The sequence below is a fragment of the Nematolebias whitei genome, chromosome 8 (assembly GCF_014905685.2).
Source record: "Nematolebias whitei isolate Nwh7 chromosome 8, NemWhi1, whole genome shotgun sequence".
Classification (NCBI taxonomy): Eukaryota; Metazoa; Chordata; class Actinopteri; order Cyprinodontiformes; family Rivulidae; genus Nematolebias; species Nematolebias whitei.
The window spans coordinates 30,308,625-30,320,005 of record NC_056505.1 but is presented as its reverse complement, the minus strand read 5'-3'; the positions used below and the strand labels follow the sequence as shown (position 1 = coordinate 30,320,005).

The window sequence follows — 11,381 nt, the reverse complement described above, 5'->3', positions numbered from 1 at the left end:
AATATATATATAAAACATCTCCTTTTTTAATTGGCGAGTTGTTTTGATGGTATGGCCGATGCCCAATATTTAACTTTATTGCTAATATTGGCCAATACCATGCTCATAATAGCATGCATCCCTAATGTATAATGTAAGTAGAACTGGCCCCAAGATGGATCCTTGAGGAACTCATCAGCTAACAAACTGTTGAGTAAGAAAAAAAATCTAATTTCAACAAAGAACAATCTACCTGAGAAATTTGAAGCTAACTATTGATGGAAGCAAAATACAGTATTTGGTCCTTGCAACTGTAACAGCTTGTAAAATGGTTATTGTTATTTTTGTTTGTTTGTTTATTTTTTGCAGTGATCAGGAAGCTGAACAAAATGTATAAGAACTGCGTGACTTCTTGTCGGTCCCTGAATGATCGGCTGCAGACCTTCTTGCTGGACAAACAGAAGCTCATCGACCGCTTCAACGGGCTCACAGCTGAGAAGCTCATCTACAGCCACACCGTGCACATGGTGAGCTCATGTCATGCTGCTGATGTTCACCTCAGGTCGCTTTCTGTCCTTACTGCAGCCCTTTATGCTCTTAACGCATGTAGGTCCAGTCTGCTGCATTAGATGAGATGTTCCACTATGGGGCGGCAACAGTTCAGCGCTACAATAAAGCCCTTCTGTTGATGGAGGGTCTGTCTCGAATCCTCAACGAGCAAAAGGACATTGACGCCATAGATAAATGTATGTGGATACATTAATACACAAAACACAAAATAACAGCTGAAAGCTTCAAATTAGACAAGAGATGAATGCACTTTCCATGTAATCATAGATGGATTTTATATTTTCAGGCAAGAAGCGTATTGAGCGACGCCTCTCAGCTTTGCAGACATAACAGAGTCTGAGAGATCTGTGACAGCACATTACCTTCGCTTGTCCATCGCTGGTGAATATAGATGGATTCTGTCACACATGAGCACTTTGATCTGGAAGAAATGACCACAAGAGCTTCGACTGTTATCCTACAAACCAATCTGTAATTGAGCTTCAATATACAGAAACGTTTGACCTTTGTGTGTAACGTTCTTGAGCACAGACTGTTGGAATAATTTGATCAGGTAAACTGTATTTCTTTGGGTACAGATTGTGTCAGTGTGCGTCTTTGTTTTGCACTTGAAAAGATCAAAAATGATTGAAATGCGATTTGTGTGTGTGTGTGTGTGTGTGTGTGTTATACTTGAACTATGAATTAGGTTGGTTTCTGTGTTCAAGAAATTTGTATTATGGATTCATGAATGTTCACAGATTAACAAGAGTGTGACTATTTTTAATGAGATGACCAAATAATAGTGTAGCATTTTTTTTAGTAAAACTGTGCCTCTTTTTTTTACATTTTTTATATCTCGACAGAGAAGTGTGTGAAGTGAAATATAACTGCTTTATGGCTGTCAGTCTTAAAGTCTCACAAACATGCAGTATATTGTAAAGTGCAATACGTTTATTTTGAATGAGATTTTGTTTGATAAAAAAATCGATCAATCTCATGTAGCTATGCAGTCACTGATTAGGTACTGCATGTTACATTACCGGTAGTTTGTGTGCACATTAATTTTAACATTTATGAACTTTTCTTGCAGATATGTTTGAGTTTATGCAAACCTCAGTTGTTTATTGTAGATGTTCAGGTTTTATTTTCTGACAGGAGGACACCAGGTTTTAACATTATTACATTCAACATATAGGCTTTTTAAATTCATCCATACCTTTTGTACATTTAAAACTACTTGTTAAATGTGCAAAAATAAGTTTTGATGTGTGTTCTCAATAAAAATGTATTTGTAAACAATGATTATGTGTCTTTTTGAGAACTGGTACTTTACTTGTTTGAGTTGATGACTTTAAAGCAACATTTTGTCCTATTAATTGGTAGATTTCTTAATTTCATATTTATTTCATTTTTATGGTTGTCAGCATGTGATATTGAATATTTGTTCATTTAAGTCAAAGCATTCCTAAAATGAATCACCCGTATTCTTTTATGCCATAATTTTCGACTAGTCTAATTTGTATGTCAAGGAATGAGAGTTATGGCGATTTGGGTGAAATCGTTGGGGAAAAAAAATGACATTGACACAACATGAGAAAGACGTGCTGGCAAAAGGACTAAACTTTGCCATCTCCCCTCAAGAAATACCTGTTGTGGAACTAATCACGGCCACTGAATCCGTGATTAGGAACAACAACTTGACGGAAGGAGAGGCAGAACAGCTTAGAATGAAAATGTCAGCAACCATCTCCAGTGCCAAACCGCCTCCTTCAAACCTCACACCACAGGAAAGGAAAGCTGTAACATCACTCAGCCAGGACCAAAACATCACCATTTTACCAGCTGATAAAGGAAGATGCACAGTAGTCCTCAACACTTCTGATTACCGGGAAAAAATAACTACACTACTGAGCGACCGCAACACCTACGAGACCCTGAAGAGGGACCCAACCAGTGCCTACAAAAAGAAAGTCACAGATTACCTGCAAAAACTTGAAAAGGAGAAAACAAACAATCGATCGTTGTATTATAGATTGTACCCAGGGGAAGCACTCCCTGTCTTCATGGACTTCCAAAAATACACAAAGAAGGAACACCACTCAGACCCATCGTCAGCAGCATGAACTCAGTGACATCCAATATTGCTAAACATCTGGCAGGTATTTTAGCTCCTCTTGTTGGAAACACCTCATCACATAAAGAACTCCATTGATTTTGCTAACAAAGTTCAACATTTGAAACTAACCCCAGGAGAAACCCTTGTATCGTATGATGTGACTTCTCTTTTCACATGCATACCCATCTCTGAAGCAGTAGAAACCGTCAGAAAACAACTTCTACAAGACGAGGACTTAATCAACAGGACCAACTTCACCCCAGACCAGTTCTGCACCCTGTTGGATCTCTGCCTCTCCACCACTTATTTCAAGTTCAATGACAGTTTTTACAGACAGAAGCACGGCTGTGCCATGGGATCTCCAGTGTCACCCATTGTTGCCAATCTAAGTGGAACAGAGAGCCCTAAACTCCTATGAGGGAACAACGCCAAGCCATTGGTTCCGTTATGTGGATGATACCTGGGTCAAAATCCAAGCTAAGGAAATAGAAGCGTTCACCAGACACTAACTCGGTCGACAACAACATCAAGTTCACCAGAGAGGATGCAAACGACAACAAGCTGCCTTTTTTGGACTGTTTGGTTCAGATGGAAAAAGAGGACAGCCTCAACATTGACGTTTACAGAAAACCAACCCACACAGACCAGTATCTTCTGTTTGACTCCCACCATCCACTGGAACACAAACTCTGTCATCAGAACTTTACAACATCGGGCTGAACTCGTCCCCACGAAGACAAAAGGGAAGGAAAAGGAACAGAAACACATTCAAGAAGCTCTTCAAACATGTGGATATCTTAACTGGGCTTTTGTCAAGTCAGCGAGGAAATCTACAAAACACACCAATAAACAGAAAAAGGAAAACAACAGACGTAAAAACATTGTCATCCCTTATGTTGCTGGAGTATCAGAGAAATTCAGAAGGATTTTCAACAAACACAACATCCCAGTACATTTCAAACCCAGCAGGACTCTCAGACAGAGGCTGGTCCACCCTAAGGACAACACACCCATACACAAACAGAGTGGTGTAGTGTATGCGGTCCAGTGCAGCGAGGACTGTCCAGACCTCTACATTGGAGAAACTAAACAGCCTCTTCACAGACGCATGGCTCAACACAGGAGAGCCACCTCCTCTGGACAAGATTCAGCTGTTCACCTCCATCTCACAGATAAGGGACACTCTTTTGAGGACCAAAATGTGCACATTTTGGACCGAGAACGCAGATGGTTTGAGAGGGGGGTGAAGGAAGCAATTTATGTAAAAAGAGAAAAGCCGTCTCTTAACAGAGGAGGAGGCCTCAGATTTCCACTTTCAAAAACATATAATGCAACTTTAAGACAGATTCCCAGCCGGTTTTCACACCTGATGGGAACAGAGTGGTCTCATCTGTGAATTAGAGGAACAAAAGACTCTTACTGTTAATGTTGTTTAGGTGTGAACTGCCAATCTACATATGTGTGTGTGTCTTATCTCAGTCAGCTTTATAACCTGAATCTCTCACTTCTCTGCTCTTTGAATTGAGAATGCTCCTTGGATGAGGAGCGAAACGTCTTCTGTTACAAATAAAGTCCAGTTGTTTTTGTATTGAACATTTTTTGAATTCATCATGTCCTGGATGACTGAGAATCTTCACCAGCGTAGGGGAAAAAAAAACATTATTGCTTTTATCATTGAGTTAAATAACGCTCAGTTAACGCTTATCTTATTTAAAGCTATGGTTTTAATACATGTCGATGGACATTGTGGTACTTATTTTATTTGCGTCATGTTTTTCAAACCGCTTCCTGGCGGAACAACTACATCCGGGTCATAATGTAAGTTGTCGCGGACGCCATGTTGGTGAATGAAATTAGCTTCAAAACATTGAAAAACAGCTAGCAATATTAGTTGTTTATAATTCGTGGAGTAATGCATGTTAAAGCTTGTGGCCTCTTGTAGATATGACTTAGAATTCAGTACACCTATACAGAAGTCTCGTGTCTTGTAAGTAACTCAATTTAAACGATTTATTTATTTGTTCATTGGCTTCATAATAGCAACAACAAGCTAACCGTTAGCATCAGCTAGCACGCGTTCCGTAATAGTCATTATAAGTTTCGAAATTAAAGTTTGTGTTATTAGAAATGGCACGATGTAATATTTAACAAAAATGTTTTTTACTTATGTGATTTTGTTCCAGCCGTTTGCATGCATGTACTGACCAGGCTGAATATTGTGTTATTGTAACGCTAGTGGGTATGGTAACTTAGCGTTACGCCCCGATGTGGACGCTAGCGTTAACAAAAAATAATTTTATAATAATATTATGATAATATTATATTGTTGGTTAATATGATAATTTAATTATATTGAAAATATGTTATAGTTCAACTATATTGCATTTTTTAACGCGTGTATTTTAATGTTAGCACACAATTTAATATTTTCATTGCAAGTCGAATCATTTTAACATCGTATGTCATATTTCATACAATGTCATATTTCGTAAATGCATGGTGCTGTTGCAGGAATTTAATTCTGTCTTTTTTTACGCCTAAGTATAACTGTCAAGGATTTTGAACCCTTTAAAGTTAACTCCTGCGAAAGCAACAAGAAAGTCAATGTAAGCTCTATTAACAAAAAAAAGGAAATATTTACATGTTACGTTCCAGTAAATTGATATCAAGCTACTGCCTTATTATCCCCCTTGATTTATTTTAAATGCATCATTTAAAGCAGTGTGTGCTATGGCTAATTAAATCCAAAAGTTGAGAGGAGGAAAGTTGATTTCAGAATTTGAGAGTTATAATTATAGTGGTGGGAATCTCTGTGTCTGGCGATTCGATGTGATTCTGATTTTTGGTGTCACGATTCGATTCAGAAATGATTTTTCTATTGAAATGGTCATACATTTTGTTTCAGTTATATAATTGACAAGATGAAAAGATTAAACAACAATGTAAACAAATACAAACCGGATTCCAAAAAAGTTGGGACACTAAATAAATTGTGAATAAAAACTGAATGCAATGATGTGGAGGTGCCAACATCTAATATTTTATTCAGAATAGAACACAAATCACAGATCAAAAGTTTAAACTGAGAGAATGTATCATTTTAAGGGAAAAATCTGTTGTTTCCAAATTTCATGGCATCAACAAATCCCAAAAAAGTTGGGACAAGTCCATTTTTACCACTGTGTGGCATCCCCCCTTCTTCTTACAACATTCAACAGACGTCTGGGGACAGAGGAGACCAGTTTCACAAGTTTAGAAATAGGAATGCTCTCCCATTCATGTCTGATACAGGCCTCTAACTGTTCAATCGTCTTGGGCCTTCTTTGTCGCACCTTCCTCTTTATGATGCGCCAAATGTTCTCTATAGGTGAAAGATCTGGACTGCAGGCTGGCCATTTCAGTACCCAGATCCTTCTCCTACGTAGCCATGATGTTGTGATTGCTGCAGAATGTGGTCTGGCATTATCGTGTTGAAAAATGCAGGGACTTCCCTGAAAGAGATGACGTCTAGATGGGAGCATATGTTGTTCTAGAACCTGAACATAGTTCTCTGCATTAATGGTGCCTTTCCAGACATACAAGCTGCCCATGCCACAAGCGCTCATGCAACCCCATACCATCAGTGATGCAGGCTTCTGAACAGAGCGTTGATAACAACTTGGGCTATCCTTGTCCTCTCTGGTCCGGATGACATGGTGTCCCAGTGGTCCATAAAGAACTTCAAATCGTCACTCCTCTGACCACAGAACAGTCTTCCATTTTGCCACACCATTTTAAATGACCCCTGGCCCAGTGCAAACGTCTGAGCTTGTGGAGCTTGCTTAGAAATGGCTTCCTCTTTGCACTGTAGAGTTTCAGCTGGCAACGGCGGATGGCACGGTGGATTGTGTTCACTGACAATGCTTTCTGGAAGTATTCCTGAGCCTATTCTGTTATTTCCTTGACAGTGGCATTCCTGTTTGAGGTGCAGTGACGTTTAAGGGCCCGGAGATCACGAGCATCCAGTAGAGTTTTACGGCCTTGACCCTTACGCACAGCGATTGTTCCAGATTCTCTGAATCTTTTTATGATGTTATGCACGGTTGATGATGATAACTTAAAATTCTTTGCTATTTTACGCTGGGTAACACCATTCTGGTATTGCTGCACTATCTTTCTGCTCAACAATGGTGGAATTGGTGATCCTCTTACCATCTTGGCTTCTGAGAGACACTGACACTCTGAGAATCTCTTTTTATACCCAATCATGTTGTCAATTGACCTAATTAGAGTTAATTGGTCTTCCAGCTGTTCGTTATATGATCAATTTCCTTTTGCCAGCCACTTATTGCTACTTGTCCCAACTTTTTTGGGATTTGTTGACACTGTGAAAATTTGAATCAACATATTTCTCCTTTAAAATGTTACATTTACTCAGATTAAACTTTTGATCTGTCATCTATGTTATATTACGAATAAAATATTGACATTTGACATCTCCACATCATTGCATTCAGTTTTTATTAACAATTTGTTTAGTGTCCCAACTTTTTTGGAATCCGGTTCGTAGAACATTAGTTTAAAACAATTATTTTATGTTCCTTACTGTATCAAATCTTTTTGCATAATTTCATATTTATACCAAAAAGTCAGGGGTGCACCAATTGTAGTTTTCTGGCCGATAACCGATTTCTGAAAAGTCTGACCTGCCGATTCTGATTTTGGCTGATGCCAATTTTGTTTTATAGGCAACACTGTCAGGTGTTGTAAGGTCACAATGCACCTTTAATTTTCCAATATTATTTTGTTGAAAAACATACCATTGAGCAATATCCTAGAAACAATACAAACTTGTTTTAACTGGCCATGAGGTAGTGCTCTGAAATATAAATGAAGTTCAGACAATTGTTGTTAAAACTTAAAAAAAAAAAAAAAAAACTGTAAAATTGGTTTCTCATGCAAGTATCGGCTGATATCCCAAAATTAAGGAAATCGGGGCCGATAAATCAGCCTCACTCTCAAATCGGCCGGCCAATTTATTGGTGCACCCCATCAAAAATAGGAACAAATATAGGTGTGCGTAAAATACTGTTGCTTAAATTACCAGTATTAGGTTAGCTTAGCTCTCTGGCTTTTTCCTCAAATAAAAAAATTTATATCTAGGAACAAATAATTCATCCATCCATCCATTATCTTTACTCGCTTCTTCCTTTTCGGGTCATGGTTGTCACTGGTGCTCATGTCCAGCCATCACTGTGTGAGAGGCGGGGGACAGCTGGACAGGTCACAAGTCCATCACAGACAAATAATTCAAAATATATAAATATAAAAGTAAACAAAAACTTCAGCCTACCATATTGCATTAACCTTAAACTCAAAATAAAATACAGACGACATAGTTCTTTAACCATATTGCACCAACATTTGCTATATTTTCAAAACTTAACCTAATGTGAAATATACAGACTTTACAGTCTTAACTATATTTTATTAATATTTAGTAAATCTTTAACAAAACTTGAAAACCTGTGCAAGTCTGCACAAAAACATTCTGAACTGTATGCAATTTATAAACCATAAATTGTATCATTTAGAACTGGCTCCAGGCGATGTGTCTCATTTGGCCTCTCTTCAGCCTGTTAAAAAGACAAATTAAGTTTGTTGTGTAACTTGTCTCTATAAGTTTTTGTATAATATGAGAAAAAACAGTTACACTTTGAGCTGTAGCTAGTAGCATTAATCTGAGCTTCTCCTACTTTATTCTTTGTTTCATGGTAGAGGTGTGGCACTGCTTTATTGCTAAAAGCTACGTGAAGAAATAATGTGCCTTGGGTCCAGCGTATTAAAAATAAACCTAAACCCCTCACCTTCGACTGCAAGCGGTGGAGTGGGAAATCTTCACAGCCCTTGCGGAATTAGCTGGAAGTTTGTTGTTCCAGACTTCGCTGATCTGCTGCTTTCGCTTTTCATCTACCTTCCACGCATTTGTCATATTTCCATAATACTGTACACAATTTTATTTTACACTTCTTGCAAACAACAGTGCTCTTGTCAAGCTCTGTCTTCCCTGGAACAATTTAGAATCCAAAATGACTTTACACTGAGTTTTAATGACGAAGGAGCAGGTTGAATCCCGCTGACCTCCCTCTCCATGCTAGCGGACTCCATTCAGATAAAGGGAGCTGGCTAACTAGCTTGCTGTATGATGGCCTACAAGGCCAAATCTGTGGTGGCCGAGCGGACACGTAATGCGATATGCAGTACGCTCAGGTGTAGGAGTGGGGAAAAAAACCTAAACACATTTTAAAATCAATTTATGGGCCTTTAGAATCGATTCAGAATCACCAGGACTAGCAATCGAGATTCTTTAATGAATCAATTTTTTTTCTGCACCGCTATATAGTTATGTTTTGGCTAAGTTTATGGGTAAGTGTTAGAAAGGAGCATTTTGATGTAATTTTAAGGATTTGTTAATGAAACCAATTGGATCCATTATTAGGGAGGTCATTTAAACCTCTCCAGATAGTAGATTTAAGTGTAAACCCTGGAGGTTTTAGATAAATTATTATAACTTAGTGTGTTCCTTGATGAATTGAAGGAGGTAATTAGGAAGAGAGAAATGCTGCTACTCCCATGATCTGTACCTGGTCCAAAATTGGCAACAAAAGAAAGATGATTGGTCACTAGTTGTGTTGGCTAACAAGAGAAGGCTAGAGATGTCCAGTCCTGATCCTCAAGGGCCACTATCTTACATGTCTTAGATTTTTCTTCAATACACATGATTTGAATCAATGATTTGGTGTTTATCAATAAAAGGGTGGATCTACATTTTGGCTTAAGAAGTAAGGGGCATGACAAACCTTGACAAATAATTATTGACTTGTTTATTTCATAGTATAGTAGTGTTTGTTTTTAAACACAATGAGTGTATATTCACTTTATGCGTTATTGCTTCAACCCGAGGACTTAATTATTAATTACCAAATGATTAATTATCATATGGCCGGAAGGCAATATTTATGAAGAAACAAATTAAATTCCAACTTTATGGCTCATATATAGTCATTAAAAATTGTCTTTGTACTGTACCCTTTTCACAGATTGTTCTGCTTAGGCATAGTAATAGTGTCACGCAATGCACCATGGAAGTGGTTCGCAGAGTATGCAACGTCAGCTTCAAAAATCCAAGTCTGTCAATGGGTCAGAAGCAGAGGAGCAGCAACAGCTGGTCATGGCAGCTACACAGCAGCAAGCAACAATTAACCACCCTCAATCTCCTGTGACCACTTTTTCTTCTGCCAGCCCTTCAGCCCCTCAGTCCCCCAATTATCAGATAATCATGACGAGTCGAAGCCCAGCCAATAGCCAGAATGTGAACATCACTTTACAAAATGTGGTTGCTGCTAATCAGCAGATCACTCTGACCCCACTCCCCATTCAGAACCCAGTATCCCCTGGCTTCCAGCACACTACTTCTCAGTGGCGGTTGGAGCATACCCCATCCTCCTACATTCAGGTCACCTCCCCTATGCCCCAAACTATTCAACCCCAAAGTCCCACCCAGCACAACCCAGTCTCTCTACAAGGTGTAACAAGGGCAGGGGCACCTCCAACAGCATTGGGAGTGTGTGCACAGAGCCCAACACGATTTGTTGAAGCTGGCATGTTAGTTCGACAAATCAGTTTAGGTAACCAATCGGGAGGAGGGCACTTTGTTTACCAGGAGGGGACAGGACTGGCCCAGATTGCACCAGCAGCTTCTGGCCAGGTACAAATATCGTCTGCAGGAACACCAGGCTCCGTGAGAGAACGACGGCTTTCTCAGCCTCACTCTCAAACTGGAGGTACAATTCATCACCTTGGACCACAAAGCCCTGTTGCCACTGGTACTAATCTTCCTACACTGGGCAGCCCTGGTCACATCACCACGTCCAACCTACCTCCACAAATTAGCAGTATCATTAAAGGTCAGCTCGCACGCCCTATGATATTTGAAAAGACTGCACAAGGTGTGGTTCCAGGAGTGGGAACCACAGCAACATTCAGCATACCCTCCTCCATTCCACCCTCAAGCCCATCTCTTACTAGTCCACCCCAAGGCATCCCCAACAATCCCCTTACACCAACCAGCATGACTTCAGGAAGTATGAAGAAGCAAACTGCTAAGAAGTTAGAGGAAATTGCTCCTTCTACTCCAGAAATTGCCCAGCTTAGAAAACAGTGTTTGGAGCATCACACCAAGAAGATGGAGAGCTTGAAAGAAGTGTTCAAGGAATACCTGGTCGAACTTTTCTTTCTGCGACACCTTCAAGGGAACATGATGGACTATCTAGCATTTAAAAAGAAGCCATGTGTTCCCTTGTATACTTACTTGAGACAAAATGACTTGGATCTTGAAGATGATGATGAAGAAGAAGAACAGTCGGAAGTCATTAATGACGAGGTACTACCATAGCTAGTCCTTAGTGTTAGATAGTCTAGCTATTTCAAGTTGAAAAGCTTTCCATTACATATATTATATATCCTGCTTCTTAGAAATGTTTTATTTTTCAAGGTAAAAGTTGTTACTGGAAAAGATGGCCAAGCAGTGACGCCAGTTGCCATAGCAACACAGCTTCCTCCTAATGTTTCTGCAGCTTTCTCTACTCAGCAGCAGTTTCAGGTGATAAATACATTTATTTTCAGAACAAAGTACATTGAAATTATGTTTTATATATATATATATATATATATATATATATATATATATATATAT

General features: G+C 39.1%; 1 protein-coding gene across 1 annotated transcript in view; it reads left to right on the top strand.

The window, feature by feature from the left end:
• The first annotated feature begins 4,478 nt into the window (after window positions 1–4,478).
• ep400 (E1A binding protein p400) overlaps window positions 4,479–11,381 on the top strand; it is a 48,778-nt gene continuing 41,875 nt past the window's right edge. Inside the window, exons 1-3 of the mRNA XM_037681176.1 lie at window positions 4,479–4,634; window positions 9,727–11,069; window positions 11,181–11,288. Of these exons, the coding sequence (XP_037537104.1) occupies window positions 9,762–11,069; window positions 11,181–11,288 (1,416 nt within the window). The 5' untranslated portion in view covers window positions 4,479–4,634; window positions 9,727–9,761. The remainder of the gene's footprint in view (window positions 4,635–9,726; window positions 11,070–11,180; window positions 11,289–11,381) is intronic.